At 43.2% G+C, this 22,177-nt stretch overlaps 1 protein-coding gene across 1 annotated transcript; it reads right to left on the minus strand.

Annotated features, from left to right (window-relative positions):
• Positions 1-153: 153 nt before the first annotated feature.
• Positions 154-22,152, minus strand: lrp13a (low-density lipoprotein receptor related-protein 13 a). The gene is made up of 21 exons (XM_088336998.1): positions 21,985-22,152; positions 20,699-20,845; positions 18,425-18,637; positions 16,908-17,102; positions 12,275-12,490; positions 11,984-12,210; positions 10,400-10,532; positions 9,296-9,486; positions 7,916-8,099; positions 6,536-6,748; positions 6,290-6,470; positions 6,021-6,222; positions 5,775-5,939; positions 4,634-4,831; positions 4,027-4,576; positions 3,837-3,956; positions 3,626-3,733; positions 2,185-2,418; positions 1,752-2,109; positions 288-390; positions 154-224 (listed from the first exon to the last, which is right to left on the minus strand). Exons 1-21 carry the CDS (start codon positions 22,118-22,120, stop codon positions 207-209), a joined length of 4,092 nt encoding a protein of 1,363 aa, XP_088193124.1. The 5' UTR covers positions 22,121-22,152; the 3' UTR covers positions 154-206.
• Between the last annotated feature and the right edge of the window lie 25 nt (positions 22,153-22,177).

Raw genomic sequence — 22,177 nt, forward strand, 5'->3', positions numbered from 1 at the left:
TGATGTCGCAAGACCAATAATACAGATCGTTACTCTGGATTTTCACTTATTTAGAAAAAGTACAAACATGTTTCGTGCCACCCATTGGGCCAGGTCTTGCCGTTTTTAATCAAGCTGGTCCGTGGTACAGAACGTGCGGATCAGTGAGACAACTTTAGGAATGGAAAATGCAAACTTTATTTAAAACAGCATAGTCACCAAGTTCATTATGCAGATGCCGGTTCCTATGGAGCAAAAATAAAATGTAAAAATTGTCAGCGTCAAAATAAGGTAAAATGTGATGAAACCTCTTTTCTATGATCAGCTCCGGATGCCTCTGCAGTCTTAGTCACTGTCGTTTTACCCTCAAGGTCAGTCATACTCGTCCCCTTGGCCATTTCGGAATTTGCCCTGGAAGATGACAAATAGCTTTTCACCGTCAGTCGTGATCAGGATTGGGTAGGGTTCCTTGAACTGGATTACTTTCAATCACTTTTGGATGACTCCAATACCAAATATGCTCATAAAGACAAAAGAAAATATGAATAAAATGACTCAATTTTGTGCAGGCTCGGGGAGTAACGGAATACATGGAACGGCAAAAAATGATGTCGGCAAGCTGTTTGGATTGATTTTCATTTTGTTTGTCGCATTTGATGTTCGTTTTGCCAGAGATCAAAGATCAAAGCCAGGAGAGAAAGCTTACCACGTGTTGTGAGTCATCATCTTATTCATTTTTTATTTCTTTTGTCTTTTATTTGCATATTTTGTCATGGCATCCAGCTAGCCCCGCCCCTTGACACCGGCTGAGACGCATTGAAGTGATTGTGGAGTACTTGAACGCTCCTTTTGGGACTGCCCATTGCTTAACTTTGAGGAAAACCTGTTCATGCCCGTTTGTTCTGAATAATGCCTAGTTTGTAATTTTGATTACCTTTGAACCCGTTTTGTTTTGTCCTTGGTCCGTTTGTGTGTTGGACAACTTTTATTTCCTAATTAAAGTGACGGATCGTCTACGCCACAGGTGTCAAACAGGCGGCCCGCGGGCCAGATCAGGCCCGCCGAGGGATTGAATCCGGCCCGCAAGACAACATTCAGAGAAGCGCGAGAGAAAAACAAGCTGCAGGTTGTCAACTATGTCAACTTGATGTTGCCAAAGCCAGGTGCCTCCAACAAAGACACTACTTGCATTTATTTCTCTCTCTCTCGCTCTCTTTTTTCCACCCGTTTTCTCCCACTCTGTCTCTTTCACTCTCTGTGTCTCTTTTTCCCCCTCTTTTGATGGTCTTTGTCTCTTTACCTCTTTTGCTCTAACTTCCTTTTTTCTTTTCTCTCTTTTCTATTTCTCTCTTCATACCTTTCGCGCTTTCTTTTCTCTTTATCTTTCTCTTTGGATTTCTTCCTTCCTTTCCCTCTCTTCCCCCCTCTCCCACGACTTTTTATCTTTTGTTTCTCACGCTCTCTCCCTCTCTCTCTTTGTCCTGTCCTCTCTCTTTTTCCCCTCCCTCTTTCTTTTATTTCTTTAGCTCTCTTTCTTTCTTTCTCTTAAATCTACTAGTCCGGCCCCCGACAGAATGTTTGTTCTATTGTGTGGCCCCCGAGTTCAAATGAGTTTTACACCCCTGGTCTACGCATACGAGTTCCGACTTCCTGCTTCGTTTCCTGACATATTTGGTATTGGAGTCATCCAAAAGTCATTGAAAGTAATCCAGTTCAAGTAACCCTACCCAACCCTGGTCGAGATGCATTGGAAGATTACAATATTTCAAAACCTTGAGGGAGGACTCCTCTTCTTCCACATGATTACAACTGCGACGACGACTAAAATCATCATGGCCGAGAAGCCGGCTGCTCCAAACACGATGGGCTTGGGCAAGGATTCGTCCTGACAAGTATCGCCGCTGTAGCCCATTAAACACACACAACTTATCTTGCTCCCCATTTCAACGCAGCGTCCATTTCCATGACAGCGCGTTCGACCGCAAAACTGAGCATCAAAATGGGAAAGTTGCTCGCTCTGGTTTTTGGTAGTGCTCTCGGAGCTCGTTTGCGGCCACGGCGCTGTCGGGGAGACGGGAGATTTCGTAGGGTCCGGTATCTGGATTCCAGACCTCGGTTTTAAAACCGCACCTGCGGGGAACGGGTTATATTTGGCATTCCTCGCGACCGAACGGTGGTTTCAACTTCAGTTCAAGAGCGACTCACAGTTCTCGTCCGAATTATCCGAGCAATCGACGTGTCCGTTACAGAACTTTTCATGGGAGATGCAAGAAAGTTGATCCAAACAGGACCGACTGCCAGCCGGGCAGCGCCGCTCCGGGGAGCAATGAGTAGCGTTCAGGCTAACGTGATCGTGTGCGCACTTGCATGTTCGGCCATTCGGGGTGGCCAAGCACAAGTGTTGACACTTTCCATTATTTGCCTTGCACTGGTTGAAGCCTGTGACATAAAAAACATTTTGTAAAAAAAAAAAAAAAACAACAACAACAACCTACCGTAAATTCCAGACTATAAGCCGCTACTTTTTTCCCAAACGTTCAACCCTGCGGCTTATTCAGCGATGCGGCCAATTTATGTCATTTTTTTAATGGCCGCCAGTGGCGCTCGAGTACAAAAGGTAAGATTTAGACCGGTGGAATATATGCGCCGAGGAAGACTGCAACTTTTTAGCTTGTGCACAAATTAAATTAGCGTCGACATATCCTCATCATGCAAATTGCAAAAAGAAAGGCACATGACGCAGCTTTCAAGCTAAAAGCAAACGAGTAGTCCGTTAAAGAAGGAAACAGAGCTACTGCACATAAACTTTACTTTACGAGCGTGCTTTTGAATAAGGGAGCGTGAGACGACGTCTATATGACAAAGTCTCTTTCCCATACTGGAGGAAGACGACATCAGTTGTGAGGAGGAAGATGGGGACGGTTTACCGTACTTTCTACATGTACCGCATGTTTTCTTTAACAGATCCGTTAACCGTGTTGCGAGCGTGTTCCTAGTAGCGTTTTGCTACCCTTCACAGGCACGGTTTGGGATGAAAGTTATATTATTAAAGCTTTGAAAACTCTCTCGGTGTACCGTCTTTCTTTGTAAATATGTGTAACCATGTATAATATGTACTTGCAACTGTATATTTTTGTAATGTATTTATTTTAGAGACTTATTCTGATGTTTTCCACGGGTGAATAAGAAAGAAGGGGCGGAGCAAACGCGGGCTGACGGGAAGTGGAGTAAAGGTGAGACGTGTTTGTTGTCGCGGCTGACAACAGTGGATATATATTTTTCCCACCCTTACCTTTGGAAATATACATTTTTTTCCCTTGGATTATTTTCAACGGGACCTGGACTCTGCAGGTCTGCATCAAACTTTAACTAGGGGTATCATTTTCCATTCATTTTGCCGGCTGTAGTATTTGAACTGTGTATTTTATAGTCAGGTACAATCGCGGGACTCAAAGTCGGGTTTGGATTAATTGTGTTGCATGTTTTAATGTGGGCGCATGCGGCTTATATACAGGTGCGGCTTGTGTGAGTACAAAAGCGGTTATCCTCTTAAAATGTGGTGGGTGCGGCTTATAATCAGGTGCGCTCTATAGTACGGAATTTACGGTACGCATATGTTCAGGTCATCGATTTGAGTTTTTCATACCCGTCTCCCTAGATTTGCTTATCGCCTTCATGCTGATCACTTCTGTGCCAACCTCAAACCACAGCTTGTTCTGTTGCTGATCGTCTGTGTACCACATCCTGGTTTTGCCTTTAAAAGAAAAGTATCAAAGGTTTAAGTTACACACATTGGTTGCCTTACAAGATCGGTGACTATTAGACGCAGCGATATTAAATTTCAAAAAAGTCATTACCACTGACAGTCATCCAGATCAATGTGTCTTCACTGAGAGCAACTGCAGCCAACCCATTAGCTACCTTTAATTCTTTGTATCCAGACCCGTCGAGTCGAATAGATCCGATTACATCCAGACCTACAAATGGAGTCATGATTTTAATTCGCTTATGGAAAAAGCTCAACTGGCAATCTGGCGTCGCTTTTACCGGAGTCAGCCCAGAGAATAGTTTGTCCGTCGGAAGAGAAGACCAGAGAGTTTGGTTTCACGCCGTTCTTCCACACTACCTTTCTCTCGGTCCCGTCCATGTTGGCACACTCTACGACAGTTACCGGACTCGTGTCCGGAAGAAGCCGATTGGTGAAACAGAAACGGCCCTTTGGCGGGTGGAGCGTAATGGATTCCACTCCCCCAATCTCATCCTTGATCAGAACCGCCGTATACGCACTACTGTTGGAAGTGACATGCAAGCGGGCTTGCTTGCTGCTGCTCCAGTATATATTTGAGGTTACCCAGTCCAAGGCCATCGCTGTGATGGTGTCCCCAAGGAGCTTAAGGAGTTGCCCTTTCGGGGCCAAGTACAAGTCCTTGAATTTAAAGGAGTTGATGGAAGTCGTTCCATCGTCGGCCAAAATGAAGGTACCGTCACCGAGGCTGTAGTCCATGATGGCCGCTTCGTTGACACTCGGTATCTGCAAAGCTGTATGTTCCGGCCAGCCCTTCAGCTCCTCCGAAATGTGTCTGGCCTGGAGGTAAATCTGCCGAACACATTTTGTTTTATGGTGTGAGAGCAAAGAACAGATACAAATGCAAACCTTAGTGACGGTAGAGGGAGATAACAGCAACAAGAAGGCGGTATCCACCAAGTCGGTGCAGGTCAAACCGTCGTCGGCAAGTACGAGATTAGAAGGACACTTGCATACGGCTTGGAGTCCGGGGGCCAACACGCACAAATGTGAACAGCCCATCTTGCAGGGATTTTTCCTGCTTTGTTGTAGGATTTGGTGGACGATCTAGAGATTGAGAAGAGAAGAATTGAATGGACAAGTCCATTGACCGTTCCGTTTAAACAGTTCAGGTGAACACATACGATACAGTACAGTGGAACCTGGGTTTTCGAACGCCTCTCAGTTCGAACAAATCGGAGTTCGACCAAAAATTGAGAAATTCTTGCTTCGCTGTTTGAACGCCGGTAATGCCTGAGTGCGTACCCACCCCTCGTGACCAACTGTTATCACGTGCGCACTTACCTTTTTTTGCTTTCGCTTTTAATATCGGTGAGTGTTTTAGCCCCTAACTGTGCCTCAGAAGAAGGTCGGTGCAAGCAGGACAGGTGAAAAAGGAAAAGTTGTTCGTACAACTATTGCCTTTAAGAAAGACATAATAGATAAAAATGAAAGAGTTTCTGATCTTGCTTGGGAATACAGCATGCGCTTTCTGCTGACCACCACAAAGGTAAGAAATCCTATTCATAATTCTTTTCTTATTCTTTTTTTTTTTTTTTTACACGTTCGGAAGATTACGCTAACGCGAACGTACGATTAGCCTGGGTTAGCTTTATGATTCGAGGTAAACATTCAGGGTGTTGGAACGGAGCCCCCTTTCCAATGAAGCGCTAGCCACTTGTGGTGCTAAATGACTTGTAAACGACCTGATTTTTTTATTTTTACACGTTCATGTTAGCGTCATTTTTCGTACGGAAGATTACGCTAACGCACGATTAGCCTGGGTTAGCTTCCTGTTTACATTAAACATTCATGGTAAACATTCAGGGTGTTGGAACGGATTAAAACAATTCACATTATTTTTAATGGGAAAATCGATTTCGGTGATTGAACAAATCGGTTCTCGAACAGGGTTCTGGAACGGATTATGGTCGAGAACTGAGGTTCCACTGTATATCCACATTTGATTCGATAAAATCCTTTACAAATTCATTCGTATACATCAACTCGCCTTCACGGCAAAAGGTTGTCTCGGTCTCTTCAAGAGAACCCTAACATTTTTGCCGGTAATCTTATGGGCAGCCTGCACCACCCTTCGCTTGGCGTCGGACCAGAAAAGCATGTCATTGAACACAGCCAGGGAGAAAGGATTGGCGGTTTCTTTCATCTGTAGGATCTGCAAGATTAAAATGTTACATACATGAACATGGCATTAGAGGGTTTTTTTCAGGATACGTGTCAAGTGATTTTCTTTTACCTGAATGTCATCCCCGTCAAATGTGGCAGACCCTATCGCTTTTAGCCTCTCATCTGTCCAGTAGACTCTTTCAGCAAGAGTATCTACCGCTACACCGCCAGGCCAGCCTAAACTGGAGTTGACCACAGCCCGTCTTTCCGAGCCATCCATTCCAGCCCTTTCAATCTTGACTACATTACCTATTTCAGTCCAGAACATCAGCCTGAAATCAGAGGTAGAAGTTGAACTATTATGCCAACCACGGGCTTTTCGGTGACATCATGAAATACCCCTTTTCTGGTAGTAGTGCAAGGGAGCGAGGCTGATCCAGGTCTTCATCCAAGATAACACTGTAGTGTGAAGCGCTATCGGAAAGCGCCATTTTAATGGCAACGATTTGACTGTTGACACCATCGATCCAGTACAAATTTCTCCCGAGCCAGTCCACGGCCAAAGAATCGGCTCGCACGCCTGAGAAAACAGGCTAGCTTTATCAATTTCAATTCCCGGTTCTACACTCGTTTGAAGCTTAATACCTTTGACCAGAGTCCCAGTAGTCTTCTGATCCAGAGATGACCACATTATGCTGTCCGTGTTGAGACTGACCCAATACACTATCCTTTGGCGCCAGTCGTAGTCTAAAGATAAAACGGCCTTTTTTGCAGAGGAGGACAATACAGCCATGCTTCCACTACGCAAGCCGAACAAAAAGAGATCGTTTTGGACCGAAGACAGCAAGAAGGGTTCGCCTATAGGACAACATTTCATTGAATGAAAAAGTGGGCATTATTCAAATAACGTTGTTACCGTATTTTCCGCACTATAAGGCGCACCGAAAAGCCTTTTTTTTTCAAAAGCGGACCATGCGCCTTATAATTCAGTGCGCCTTATATATGGATCAATATTAAATTGCAAGGTCTCGCAACTTACGCCGACTGGATTTTCCCCCGAAGGCCAAGTCGTCCGCGGTGTATGCTGGGATTTATATACCGGCGTTTCATTTCCTAACCAATGTGTCAATCATCATTTGAATCAGTCACTATTGGCTAAAGTTATTCGGAGGTAAAGGGGGCGGATCCTTTTGATCATTTACAGGCTCGCATAGGCTAAAGGGGCGAAACAAAGACTGCGATTGGCCGAAAAAGATGTGAATCACACGTTGGGTTGCGCTATGGCATAGAGAAAACGTGTTTTACTATTCTGCATTTGTAAGTATTTTACTTTCCTGGATTGACTACACTCACGGTTGTAAGAAGACCATAGTTACGTATCATTATTGAACGTGATGGCTGCAAGAGAACTTAGGTGAGCTATGCAGCTTTATATTTTCCCGGTATCTTGTTTTAGAGCGATCTTGATGTTTCTGTGATGAGTCTATTTTGAAACTAAAGTGTTTATTGTCATATGCACAGTAAAGAACCCCGTTTCCCTGCACAATCAAATTCTTACTTTGCTGTCCAGTTGCCAGCAAAAAATAAAATGGAAACTTAAGAAATGTTTGGCATTTCTTGAATCCCAAGACTTGAACCTTCTGAATGATATTTGGAAGGATGCATTTGAGTGATTGGTTACATCGTACAGACACTGTTTCCGTGCATGTCGGAGACACGTATTTGCTTCTCTGACTGTTTTGTCGATGTTCCCATTGTAGCACCTTATAATCCGGTGCGCCTTATGTATGGAAAATATAGGACCAAAAACTTTTTTGGGGGTGCGCCCTATAACCCGGTGCGCCTTATAGTGCGGAAAATACGGTACATAGTTTTTATTCATGCACTCGCCCGACAAATTGCTATACATATGAATGAACCAAGTTTTCTTCCAGATTTAGGAAGAGACGTGAAAAAAACTACAGAGAAGGCAAGAGCGAGATTTCTCACATGCATGCAAAATGAGGAACTGAAATCTTTGTTTACCCTTGATTTTGCACTTGTGTCCATCTGCCTCCATGATGTAGCCACCATGACAGTCGCACTTATAGGAGCCCAAGGTATTTAGACAAAGTTGACTGCACACGGCGGAGCGGCGGTCTTCACATTCATCGACATCAGCACATGTTCCATCTTCAAGTCGTCTGTAGCCTAATTTACACCGACAACGCTGAAGAGAGTAAAATATTGAAATGGTATGCTGTCTTTTTAAATACCGTAAATTCCGGACTATAAGCCGCTACCAAATGTTCAGCCCTGCGGCTTATCCAGTGAAGCGGCCAATGGATGTCATTTTTCTAGCGGCCGCTTATGATTTAAACCGGTGGAACACGTGCGTGGAGGACTTCATCTTCTTAGTTCTTGCAAAAACTGTCTATATTACCAAGATACTTTCAGATGGCGAGAAGGCGCGTCTTATAGCGACAGTTATAGGGAGGAAGATGAGGACGGTTTATCGTGAATTTAACAATTACGGTACACTTATTTAACAGACCCATTTACTGTTTTGCGAGCGTGTTGCTACCTGTCACAGGCACGGTTTGGGATAAAAGTTATATTATTATTATTAAAGCTTTGAAAACTCTCTCGGTGTACCGTCTTTCTTTGTAAATATGTGTAATCATGTATAATATGTATTTGCAACTGTATATTTTTGTAATGTATTTATTTGAGACACATGCTGATTTTCACAGGCAAATAAGAAAGAAGGGGCGGAGCAAATGCAGGCTGATGGGAACTGGGGACGGGTAAAAGTGAGTGTTTGTGAATGCGGGAGACAATAGTGGATATATATTTTTCCCACCCTTACTTTGGAAATGTACACTTTTTTTTTCCTTGGATTACTTTCAATGGGTACCCCTACTCTGCAGGTCTGCATCAAATGATAACTCGCTTGCTCTGTACACTCTAAGTATCAGCTCGGAATTGCTATACGTCTGGGAACGGCGCAATTACACTCCAAGATTCTTGGCGCTTTGGCTAAGACTTTGACTCAGATCCCTGGCTGGGAGCAAGTGTCTCGGCCTATTGGCTTTGAAATGTATCATAAATTGACTGAAAATAGATAATGAATAAATTGCTTAAGATCAAAGAACAATAAACCTATACAAAATCCCCCCGTCAATAATTTTTCAATCGAAATACATCCGTTATTTAATGTGAACGCATGCGGCTAATATACCGGTGCGGCTTGTGTATGTACAAAGTCGGTTTTCCTCCCGGATTGCGGTGGGTGCGGCTTATAGTCAGGTGCGCCTTATAGTCCGGAATTGACGGTAGTAGATCTGCTTTTTACAGTGATGAGCCAGGCTTGGCTCAAAAAGGCCACCTTTAGCCCATGTCCAGGCTTAATGATGTTCTCCTTACCGGACCCTGCGGTGTGCTATAACATCCTTGGGAACAACGGCCGATGTCCTTTTCGGCACAGATTTCTTGGCAGCTCCCATCTTCATCCGAACCGTCTGCGCAATCTCGAATTCCATTGCACACCAGGGACGTTTCGGTACACTCCTGACTGCCGCACTGGAACTGATGGGGAAGACATGTCACTAGGCCACCTGGAATGCACATTGCAAATATTGTTCATAAAGATCGCCATTTTTCTCCAGATGCTCCATTTTTTTCATCATATATAAAAATCACATGCAAGCAAACATTTTTGATTAGTTCGATGCAATGTTGCCTGTAATTTTCCAGGGGTCTGAGTGTTCACAAAGTCTGTGAGCAACGCTGGTTTCTTTTTTTCTGGTTTTTTTCTGAATTTTTCCTTCTTTTTTTTTCTTCCTTTTGTTTCTTTTTTCTCAGCTTTTCACTACTTTTTCATTTTGGTATTTTTTTGGGGGCGGCAGTAGCTCAGGAGGTAGAGGGATCGTTTTAGGATTAAGGGATCCCAGTTCGAATCCCGGCTTGTTTGTGTTACATGCCGAAGTGTCCTTGGGTAAGACACTGAACCCCCAATACCCCCAATAAGCAGGTTAGCAGCCTTACATGGCTGCACGGCCGCTATTGGGAAATGTGGAGCACAATGTAAAGCGCTTTGGGAGGTCATTGACTTGAAAAGCGCTATAGAAATGCAGATCATTTCATTTCATTTTTCTTTTTTGTCCTTGTTCTGCTGGATCGAGAGCGTTCTCCATCCGGGCACCGGTGCTGTGGAATGCTCTTCCCCCTGAGATCCGATCTGCAACCTCAGTGGAAATGTTTCAATCCAAGCTTAAAACTCACTTCTACTCCATAGCATATGAATAACCTACTCTTCTCGTCGGCTGAAAAATAGTCTGTGTAATAATCTGTGAAGCCCTTTGAGACTCTTCGTGATTTAGGGCGTCACAAATAAAAATGACTTGACAAAAATAAGCTGAGCCCAGTCAACGGAGAGAATCACATGGAAGCAGTTGCACGTCAAGTGAAAAATTCTGTGACTGTTGCCATGTGAAGCCCAGTGAAGCTTCATGATTAACATTTACTCACACTCGGTTTCATCACTTCCATCATGGCAGTCCTTTTTGCCATCACATCTCCAGCTCAAAGGAATGCACGAGGTCTTCGATTGGCACGACCACTGATAATCGCCGCAGCTCATCGGTGCCAGATCGGGACAATCCTGCGGTGGAAAGTCGGCAAAGGATCATTCTGGAAACGCGCTTTGAATTTCATACCCTAGACCACATGTGTCAAACTCCCGGCCCGCGGGCCACGTCCGGCCCGCAGTGTCATCATATCCGGCCCTCGAGACCATTTGACATTCTTGTTATTAATTGCCCGTCAATATGAACAACGCCGTCTCATCCCTGGACATCCTATTCTGACGTTTTAGTCACTCTACCTATTCCTTCATATATGACGTATACTATACTATATACCCGGGGTCGGGAACCTATGGCTCGCGAGCCAGATATGGCTCTTTTTATGAGTACCTATGGCTCAGAGATTAATTGCATGCAAATTTTCTCCATCTCGTTCAAAACTCGAGCCATTGATCCTGTTCAGATACACGCAAAGCCAAACCAAAGCAGTACTTTTCAAAATATATAAGGCACATTTTCACTACGGTTTACAGTCAAGGTGTCACACAAAATTGAACTCGTTTTGGCTGTACAACGCTAAAGAATCCTTTCTATAAAAGCTCACTCTATAATCTGTGTTCAGTGTTCAGATACCTTATGATGAAATCCACAGCTGTAAATACGTCAAAACACCTGAAGAGAACTTAAAGTGATTTGATTGGGTGAGTGGGAGGGATGGGTGGAGCTATGCAAAAAGTGCAAGCACTCCCTCCCATCTCTCGCCCTACTCCGTCCGCGCTAAAGGTAAGCACATCAGGCTCCCTGTTCTCAGAATGTTTTTACAGAATAATTTGTGTAGCATTTTCATATTTCTACTTTTGACATGAGATATATTAAGGAGAGCAAAATCTTTTGGGATATTTCAGTTTTTTTTAATATATACATTGACAGGAGCAAAGGAATTTGAATGTTATTTTAATGTTAAGTTGTATAATTTAACAAGATATTTTTATTTACACCAAAATAATAAATACTATATAAGTGATTTAAGGTTTAAATTGAATATGTTTAAGGACTGTACTTCCCAAATCCAATCAACACGTGGACTGAGCAATTATGGAAAAAACACTGGACTGTGTGTACAGTAAGATCAAACATCTAGTTGGATCCCCCCATCTCTGTCTGTCCCTCACCCCCCTCATACACCCCCCCTCCAGAGGAAAAAAAAGCCTATACAACAAAGACAGTTAAAACATCTTTGTTCCTTTAGCTCAGTTTTTCTTATCCTCACTGTAAAATGTGGAACTGGAGTGCCACGTCCAATTTGTTGTCACAATATATCCCATGTTGTAACAATGACAATAAAGGTATATTCTATTCTATTCTATTCTATTCTAATATTCTCGTCTGTTTTTATTCCTATTTATGTTCCAAAAACATTCCGTTTAAGTGTGTTCAATAAATGTTTATCCTGGTTGGCCCGCGACCTTAAGCGTGTTTTGAATTTTGGCCCCTCGCGCAATCGAGTTGGACATCCCCTGGCCTCGACCTTTTCGTCCGTGCCGTCTTTGCAGTCCCGCTCGCCGTCGCAGAGCCACTCCTGAACCAGGCATTCTTTGCTCTGAGGACAACGTTGCTTGGTAATGCAGACCGACGCCTTGATGCATCTTTCTTCGTCCGAACGATCCCAACAGTCCGGGTGGCCGTCACAATGCATGGTCGCCGATATACACTGACCACTAGAGCACCGAAATTCACCGCCGATGCACTCCTTAACTACAGAAGCAAAACGTTTAGGCGAGTCGGAGTCCACGGAAGGGCGCGATTTTGCCGTACGTACCGCAGTCGTTCTCGTCGGTGCCGTCCAAACAGTCGCTCTCGCCGTCGCAAAGGAAACCTTGGGGAACGCAGCGGCTCCCGTCGTCGCAATGATGAGAGCAGCCCTCCGTGTATTTGCTACAATCCCGTTCGTCGGATTGGTCCTGACACTGAGGCGAACCGTCACACACTTGATTCCGCTCGATGCACTTTTTACCGTGGGCGCACTGGAACTGGTCTGCGGAGGATAACAGAATTCTGCTTACAACCGGATAGATTTAAATTTCCTGAACCATAGCAAGCATTTGGAGAAAGGGTGTTAATTCATACTGAAGGATTTTATATACAGGGTGACCCAAAAACATGCGTACCCATGGATAAAAAAAAATCAATTTTTTAACGAATGTCTTTTTTGTTACAGGACATGAAAAGTGAACCTATGGATGATCATTTGCAGCTGCCCTGAAAATGTCTTTGACAAATCAGCAGAAGATATTCTCCCTGGAGACCTATTTTGCCACAAAATCATACTAGAGTGTACAGATTCAGTTTCGAACGAGTTTCCATTGTCGCAACTTTTCCATCAAAATCAACGCTTGTGAGTTGGATTAAGTAGTTCAGAGAGCATGGAACTGCAGTGGACATATTTTCTAAAGCCACAGGGGGAACTTATTCAGGCAGGAAGAAGAGTGAGGGACTCAGTAGGACGCAGCCCTAGGAAAACAGTGCGTAGACGCAGCCAAGACTCGGAATGACCCTAACCCAAGATCCAAATCAAGCAAAAATGAACTGATGCTGGCAAGGAAAAGCCAGTAACAATGTGTGAATGGTTCTGTAATGTGCTTGAAAATGATGAAAACTTTGAGAACGTTTGGTTCTCAGATGAAGCCCATTTTTTGCTTTCCGGCACGTCAATAGCAAAGACAATATTTTCTGGGGTTCGAATGTTCCAGAAGAAGTGCTTGAGAGGTTGCTTCATTCCGTTAAATGTACTGCTATAGAGTAGAAGTGAGTTTTAAGCTTAAATTTAATGATGGATTTAAACTGTAAATATGTTATTCTACTGTTGCATTATCTTCTTTGCATACTGTGTGCCTTTCTTGCTTGTGTTTGAAGAAGGAGGAAACAAGATGTTCGCTAAACAGTCGAACCTAGCTGCGGCCAGATAAGGGAGCTGAATGTGACACTCAACTCCTCTCTGACCGCAGGCACGCCTAGTTTCCTTTACTACAGAATATGCTTACAATAACATGTTGTTGTGTAAACAGGTCTCAACTGTTTATTTTGTCACTCCCCCTCCCTTTAGCAGAAGAGACCTTATGTAAACTAGGGCGTTCTGAACACAATAAAAAGGCAAGGAGAAGGAGACTTTTTCAGAGTGTCTAGTAGACTGCAATAGGCAGACTATGGTCATTTCTCCTTGCAAGTAAGAAAGTAATGTTCACGTTCTGTGTCTTTTTTGTATAAAGGTTTTGTTTACATCTGTTGGGTTAAACCTGACATTGAAACATTTCCACTGAGGTTGCAGATCGGATCTCAGGGGGAAGAGCATTCCACAACACCGGTGCCCGGATGGAGAACGCTCTGGAACCAGCGGAACAATAAGCCCTTGATTTTGATCTGTGGGTTTTCCTCAAAGACAGTGTATACCAGGGAAATCCACAAACAATTGAAGAACTGAAAACTGCCATCACAGCAAAAATAAGAGCCACCCCGAAAGAGGAATGTAGAAAAGTGATTCAAAACTTGAGTACAGGTTTGCTTGCAACAAAATGGTGGACATTTGGAACACATCTTGGGAAAGCCATAAATTGACTAAAAATGGACAGAAATAGCTGAAACTGGTGAATGGTCTTCCATAAACTCAATAATGTGTGGTTGTCATTTGAAATAAATAGCTTTTTAATCAAAGCCACAATTAAAATTTTCATGGGTACGTATCTTTTTGGGTTACCCTGTACTTGACTATAAGGGATTTTGTACGATCAAATACAAATTACATTTAAATGCAAAAAATATTCACAGGCTGAGCTATGGGGCAGGTCATTGCAACCTCGTGAAGAATGTTTACAGAAACAACGGGAACTGGGACAAGGGCTGGTAAGATAATCAGCACATCCGACGACGGAGAGGGGCCCTGATAGATAGATACTTTATTCATCCCCGCAGGGAAATTCACACTACCAGCAGTATCCTTTTGTTGAAAAATAAAATAACAAAATAAAAGATCTAGAATACAAAAATACCCAATCTAACGTGTTGATATAGAGTATTTAAATAGTGCTACCCAGAATGCACACAGCAATAAAAATACACTAATATGCAATGTGGGGGGAGTGGTTTAATGTGGGCTTTTACTCCGCCGGGTAGAGTTAAAGAGCCTCATGGCATGAGGAAGAAAAGATCTCCTCAGTCTGTCCGTGGTACAAGACTGGGGATGGCAGGCGATGTTTGGAGAAAAGCCCTGATGACGTGGAAACGCACAGTAATGTTTTGACCATGACAGACATCGAGGAGCCGTGGAGCCCACGTGGGGGGCTTTTCCTGACGCGCCCATAGGAGGAGCAGACACGCTAGCTTGGGAGAAAGGCGTGGGTCGAAAGAAGAAGTTCAGAAGATCGAGAGGGGAGGCTCGACGAAGACTAATTCAGCTAATTCGATGGAGTTCACTTAGTTAAATACTTTAAGAAATTAAATCTGCCCCCGTGTGGAAATGCTGGTCTCTTGTCAGTCTTTTCCCAAAAAGGAACGAGCATGCATTGTTAGGTGGTTTGGTTAATAGAGTCAGATAACTCATTCTAACAATTACGTAAACGATACATTTTTAATATTTAATTCCTAACAATACCAGGACGCAACATTAAAACCTGCAAGAATTTTCAATCTGACTTACAATGATAGTTTGAGTGTTTATGGCTATGAAACCGCACAAAAACGAATAGCTTTTTCAAACCTACATCTAGAGATATCACAGTGGCAGGGATTTTAGTACAACACTTTCAATTGTTTCTCTTTTACGGCTGCTTAGTTGCCGGTGAAATGAGAGAGAAGGCCGTATCGAGAATAGTCAGTGAAACCAGCACCTGAAGCACGTCAGAGTCTGCATCCACCAGCAGTGTGAGATTGGAAGCTTTTGAAAAGTTTAAAATATGACCTATGTTTTTTTTTTTTTTTTTTTTTTAAATTGATTTTCAATATGTTTTGTTTATTTATTGTAGCCTGGTCCTCCTAGGAAGGGGCATTTCCACTCTTGTGGCCCCTTTTAGGTTTCTTATTTTCCTCATGTTAAGGTTTTGAGTTTTTCCCTTGCCCGCATGTCAGTTTAAGAGCAGGGGATGTGTCATGGCTTGTGTGGTCCTTTGAAACATTTTGTGAATAAGGGCTTTACAAATAATGGTGACTTCACTTGAACGCAGAGGTTCTCAACTGGTCGGACCTGGAATCACCGTTCCACCCTAAGGACAAGCTGCAACCGATGTTCCCTCTAAGCAATTGCGCACTACCCAGAGCTTTTCAGCGCACAAGAAAATCGAGCCAGCTCACAAAAAACAGGGCTCGAAATTGCTCATTAAGAAGCCAATTAATTCAAAGTTACAGTGCATAAGGGTAAAAATACATGGGTTCCCCTGACGCTGTGTTCTAAATGCGGTATTTTGAAGTCAATGTCGAAGTCGAACGAAGTTGAGTAAAGTCAGTAGAGTTTTTCGAGAATCGGCTTCTTCGGCTACTTTTTCTCATCGCATCTCATCTCATTAGCCGTATCGCTTTTCCTCATTAGGGTCGCGGGGGAATGGAACCCATCCCAGCCACCTTGGGCAGTGGGCAGGGGACACCCTCAACTGGTTGCCAGCCAATCACAGGGCACACAGGGACAGACAACTCATTCGCTCATTTACACCTAGGGACAATTTGGACCGGCCAATTCACCTGAAATGCATGTTTTGGGAATGTGGGAGGAAACCGGAGGAAACCCACGCAAGCACGGGGAGAACATACAAACTCCGCACAGAAAGTCTGGAGCTGGATTTGAACCCACGCAGGAGGTTCCCATGACATGAACTGTGCCGCACAAGCGCTAACCACTGCGCCGCCGTGCTGCCCCGCTACTTTTTCATTTTGGTATTTTTTTCCTTTTTGTTCTATTTCCCCCCCTTCCTTTAAGTCATTTTGGACATAATTTTACATAATATTTGATCAAGTTGGGATGAAAGAAGCAAAAACAACCCGAAGAGCCGTTTGGGACCCGAAAGAGCCGGTTCCTTTTAGTGAGCCGAGCCGAAGAAGCCGCTTCTCGAAAAACTCTACTGACTTTATTCAACTTCGTTCTACTTCGACCTTGACTTCCAAATACCGCATTTAGAACACAGCGTCAGGGGAACCCGTGTATTTTTACCTTCATGCATTGTAACTTTGACTTAATTGGCTTCTTAATTAGAAAATTTCGAGCCTTGATTTTTGTGAGCTGGCTCGATTTTCTTGTGCGCGGAGAAGCTCTGGGTAGTGCGCGATTGCACATTCATGCAGCTTAGAGGGACCATTGACCATCAGTGATGGTAGAAAAAATGAGTTGGATAACCCCGTCACTGAAAAGAAGGGCATTATTCCCAACAGGGATGATCTCAGCATGCAAAAACAATCAACCGTGACCGAATTACCTTCTTGACAAGTGGATTGACATTCCTCTTCATCGGAGCCATCTTTGCAGTCCTCTTCTCCGTCGCAAACGTGTTTGAAGAGGACGCAATCGCTGTTGTCTTTGCAGGCTTTGGAACCAAAACGGCACTTGATGGCTTTGGAGGAAGACTGGACTGGACGCGTGGTGAGGGAACCCATCCCTTCCTTCGCAACCTCTGGATTGAGAAAATAAAAGTCGCTGGTTTTAAACCCTGGCTGAATTGGGTTTTCTGCAAGAAAACTTCTGATTTAAAAAAAAAAAAAAAAAATTTAAAAAAAGATTTGTTTGTTCAATCATCTGAAAAAAAAAAAGGTACACAAAATGAACACTAGAAGTAAAAAATATCAAGGATTAATGTGGAAATAAATCAATCGGTAATAGACAATAGTTCATCTCCAGACGGAAGAGCAGCTTCAGCAACAGACTGCTGTCACAGTCTTGTTCCACGGACAGACTGAGATCATTTCTTCCTCATGCCATGAGGCTCTTTAAATCTACCCAAAGGAGTAAAATCCCACATTAAATCACACCCTCACATTGCATATTATCCTGTTTTTATGACAGTGTGTATTTTATGTAGCACTATTCAAATACTATATATCAACACGTTACATTAGGTCTTATGCATTATATTCCTTTGACTTTAGTCTTTTTTTATTTTCAACACAAGGATACTGCTGGAAGTGTACATTTCCCTACGGGGATAAAGAAACGATCTAGATATCTATCAAATCCATAATTTGCAAGAGCTGCACATCAAAGAGACAGCGTGTATTATTGAAGTTCAATGAAATAAAGCAATTGCTTTATTGTGCAGTGCAACACAAAACGAGTGCCAAAAAGACAAACAGGTGATGGAAAACAGCCATGAATGTTAGAAGTAGATATATAATAAACTAATTTTTAAAGTGTTGTTAATGAAATGAAATGATTTGCATTTCTATAGCGCTTTTCAAGTCAAGACTTCCCAAAGCGCTTTACAATGTGCTTCACATTTCCCAATAGCGGCCTTGCAGCCATGTAAGGCGCCAACCTGCTTATTGGGGGTATTAGGGGTTCAGTGTCTTACCCAAGGACACTTCGACATGTAACACGGACGAGCCGGGATTCGAACTGGGATCCCTTGATCCCAAGACGAGCGCTCTACCTCCTGAGCTACTGCCGCCCCGTTGTCGTGTTTTATATTCTGATGATCAATCCTTAATACTTTGCAACAATGTTTTTTTATTTGCGCTTAGTCTTATTGTGTTTCATGTTGTGAAAAATGGGGCAGGCAACTTTATGGCTGGGCAGGCAACTTTTCGAGTTTCAAAAACTGCTAGGAGGCGCTTAACAATACACACTGTCCCTTTAGACTTTCCTATTAAAGGGAGGGGCCTCAATTCAGCCCCTGAGCTCGAGACCCCTGATAAAGTGAACCAATCGTCTTTAGAAGGCATCCTGGTCACCAACCCCGTCAATCGTGTTCAATGAGAAAAATCTCGGTGAAAACCTTACCGCAGTTTTGTTCATCCGTTCCGTCTAAACAGTCCTTTTCGCCGTCACAAATTAAGCTGGCTGGCAAGCAGCGATTTTGATGGTCGCAGACGTGAAGGCATCCCTCCATCTTGGAACAGTGCAGTTCATCCGAGCGGTCTTGACACTGAACCGCACCGTCGCATACTTCGTCCCTTTCGATGCACTTCTTCCCGTGGGCGCACTGAAATTGCTCTGAGAAACAAAACTTTGCTTATTTTTGGGGTACTTCTATCATTTGGCAACTAATTCATCGATACAGACGTCCCGGGTTTCTACTCCATACCACATTTTGTCGAGCGAAATCCAAATCTTGAAGATTCTCCACAATTAACGTATATTCTGGACTATAAATCGCTTTTTTTTCCCCCTAGAGCAGGAGTGTCAAAGTCATTTTAACTCGGGGGCCACACGATAGAACAAACATTCTGTCGGGGGCTGGAAAGGAAAAGGAAAGAGGGAAGTTAGAGCAAAATAAGTTAAAAAGACAGAAAGAGACACAGAGCAACAAAGGAGAGAGCGAGAGCGAGAGCGCGAGAGAGAGCGAGAGAGAGCGCGAGAGCGAGAAATACAAGTACAGTGTCTTTTTTCAAGGCACCTTTCTTTGGCAACATCAAGTTGACATATTTCAACCTGCAGCTTGTTTTTCTCTTGCGCTTCTCTGAGTGTTGTCTCGCGGGCCGGATACAATCCCTTAGCGGGCCTGATCTGGCCCGCGGGCCGCCTGTGGCCTAGAGGAATAGTCCGAGGAGAAATTCTGACCCTTAACCCTCTCTCCAATTGCAATTGAGAAAATAGCAAAAGTCTGTCTGAATTTCTACGATCATTCAATATTGATAAGCTCTCCCATACGCAAACGAAGGCTTCGGATCCGACACATACTTCCATTTGACGACGCCGTGTTTTACTATTGAATGAATTTCAGATTTCTGTTTATTAAACGGTCACTTGTTAGGCTACAATCACAGGTAATAACCTAAGCGGGCCATCTGCAGGGTAAATACCCAATACTCGCCCACAATGTTCCCTCTAAGCTACGTGTGTGCGCAATTATGCACGACCCAGAGCTTTTCCGCGCACAAGAAAATATAGCCGGCTCACAAAAATCAGATATTGCTAATTAAGAAGCGAATAAGGTCAAAGTTACAGTGCATGAAGGTCAAAATACACGGGTTCCCCTGACGCTGTGTTCTAAATGCGGTATTTTGAAGTCGAGTCGAAGTAGAACGAAGTTGAGTCAAGTTAGTAGAGTTTTTCGTGAACCTGCTCCTTTGGCTCGGCTCACTAAAAAGAACCGGCTCTTTCGGGTTCTAAACGGCTCTTCGGGTTGTTTTTGCTTCTTTCATCCCAACATGACCAAATATGATGTAAAATGATGCACAAAATGACTTAAAGGAAGGGTGGATAGAACAAAAAAGAAAAAAATACCAAAATGAAAAAGTAGTGAAAAGCTGATAAAAAAAAGGGAAAGAAAGAAAGAAACAAAGGAAAAAAGTAAATAGAGAACAAAAAGAAAAAAGTAACAGCAAGGACAAAAACAGAATGAGATTTTTTTTTTTTTAAAGAATTTTAAAAAATGGAAAAAAACCGGGAAAAAGAAGAAAAAGTTTGTGTTGCATTCAAATCATTTCCAATCATCCCAAGTCAATCTTGTTGCCAACATTGTACTTCCACTAAAAAAAAATTAAATCCAGTTGTGAATCGTGCAAACGACTCAATAAGCCCCCAAAAATGTTAGTATTATGTGACAAAAGATACCAGGAAAAAAAAGAAATGAAAATCTTGTGAAAGAATTGTAAAAACAAATGACATTTGTAGTCTCATCTCATCACATCTCATTAGCCGTACCGCTTATCCTCAGTAAGGTCGCGGGGGGCTGGAGCCCATCCCAGCAATCATCGGGCAGTGGGCAGGGGACACCCTGAACTGGTTGCCGGCCAATCGCAGGGCACACAGGGACAGACAACTCATTCGCTCATTCACACCTAGGGACAATTTGGACCGGCCAATTCACCTGAAATGCATTTGTAGTCAATTCATTCAAAAGTGAAAACTAATTTTGCATTGCCGGAAACTCAGCAAAATGTAAGTTGATGTCAGTGTTTGATAATGGATTTAGTTGCCACACTTGGGATTGCCGTTGCTCACTGTTGTTTCAAGCGTTGCTCACCCACTTTGTGTGAACGCTCAGACCCCTGCAAAATGACAGGGAACATTGCTCGCCCACCTATAGAAGGATAAAAAGGAGTGGATTACCATGGTTACAAGCCAGCGCACAGTCCTCTTCATCGGATTCATCCGGGCAGTCGGGCTCCCCGTCGCATATATGGTTATAGGGTACGCACGTCAAACCGTCCTTGCATGGCTTGGAGCCCAAATGGCACTTTACAGAAATGCTTTCGGCTGGAAAATGAAAGTAAAAGGTTCAAATGCCAAGATAGAAATTCATTGGGTCAAAAACACGAGACAATGAAGGGCTTAATGTTGGACCTAATGTACATAAGTTATTCAACTTTAGTATAATCTATGCATTATATGTTTGCTTGAAATATTGTGCTTACAAAATAGGATGTTCTCACTAAAGTTTTCCACTGCACCCTAGAGAGAACTATAGGTATGAATCAATTACAGATTTGACCGCAGGCCAAGGTTCTTTCCTGAAGATAGCGTAAAAAGGTTCATCAGTCACATTGCAAATAACAAGTTGTTGTGAAAGAACTGGTTTCAACTGGAACATTTAACCTTCAAACCCCCTTCCGTTTAGCAGTTGAAACCACATTGTAACTAGGGCGTTCCTTTTCTAAATAAAAGGCAATCAGAGGGAAGACTGCTTTGGAGTGAGTTGGAGGATTGTAATCGAAGCAGTTTTCCGTTCACTTCACTTGCAAGTAAAACCATACACAATTCTGTGTCTTTGCAGGTTTTTGTTACAAGTGTTGGGTTGAACCGGACACTTGAACCTCCACATGGCTGGTACAAAATTCTGCAGCGATGCGTCTAACTAAGACAAGAAAGTTCAATCACATGACCCTGACTTTAGCTAACCTGCATTGGCTCCCTGTTAACTTCAGATGTGATTTGAAGGTTCTCTTGGTATTATACCAAATCATGCATGGACTTGCTCCCTCATATCTTTCAGATTGAATTTCACCCTATGTTCCTGTCCGGAGCCTTCGTCCTGAAAACGCTGGTCTACTCGTGATCCCAAGAGCCAAGAAGAAATCAGACAGTCTTTTCTATTGGGAGCCTTGGTGCTGTGGAATGCTCTTCCTCCTGAGATTTGATCTGCAACCGCAGTGGAACAGCCTGGAAGAGGGATGACCTCATGTGCAGTCCCTTCTCAAGGTTTCTCCATTTTCCTCATGTTAAGGTTTCTGAGTTTTTCCTTGCCCTCATGTATGTTTTAGATCAGAAGATGGTGTCATAATAGTCTGTGGTTTGCAATAATCTGTGGTCTGCGCAGCCCTCTAGGACTCTGTGATTAAGGGCCAAACAAATAAACTTGCCTCCCATTTTGGAGGGAGGAACTCACAGGAACTTACCTTCTTGCACGGGAACTATCAACTGCAAGAAGAATGCAAAAATATAGAAGTGGAAAAACCAATCCATCACAACATTGAAAAGAAAATGGAGCCTCAAAAAAGCCCTGCAGGTAACACGGAAGCGTTTTATAAGCATGCAGGTGTTTTCAATACATCCTAATTGGCCACGTGGGCGATAGGTGGAGCTATTGCG

This window comes from Urocampus carinirostris, chromosome 5 (genome assembly GCF_059441175.1).
Source record: "Urocampus carinirostris isolate Australia breed hairy pipefish chromosome 5, RoL_Ucar_1.0, whole genome shotgun sequence".
NCBI classification, from domain to species: Eukaryota; Metazoa; Chordata; class Actinopteri; order Syngnathiformes; family Syngnathidae; genus Urocampus; species Urocampus carinirostris.

What these genes read in the sequence shown, in the direction of transcription:
- lrp13a (XM_088336998.1), bottom strand. Translation starts at nt 22,120, where the DNA reads ATGCTTATAAAACGCTTCCGTGTTACCTGCAGGGCTTTTTTGAGGCTC. An exon ending in AACGGATGAACAAAACTGCG is followed by an intron (nt 17,103 to 18,424) that starts GTAAGGTTTTCA and finishes TTCTCAATCCAG; the next exon opens with AGGTTGCGAAGGAAGGGATG. An exon ending in AAGAGGAGTCCTCCCTCAAG is followed by an intron (nt 391 to 1,751) that starts GTTTTGAAATAT and finishes GTCATCTTCCAG; the next exon opens with GGCAAATTCCGAAATGGCCA.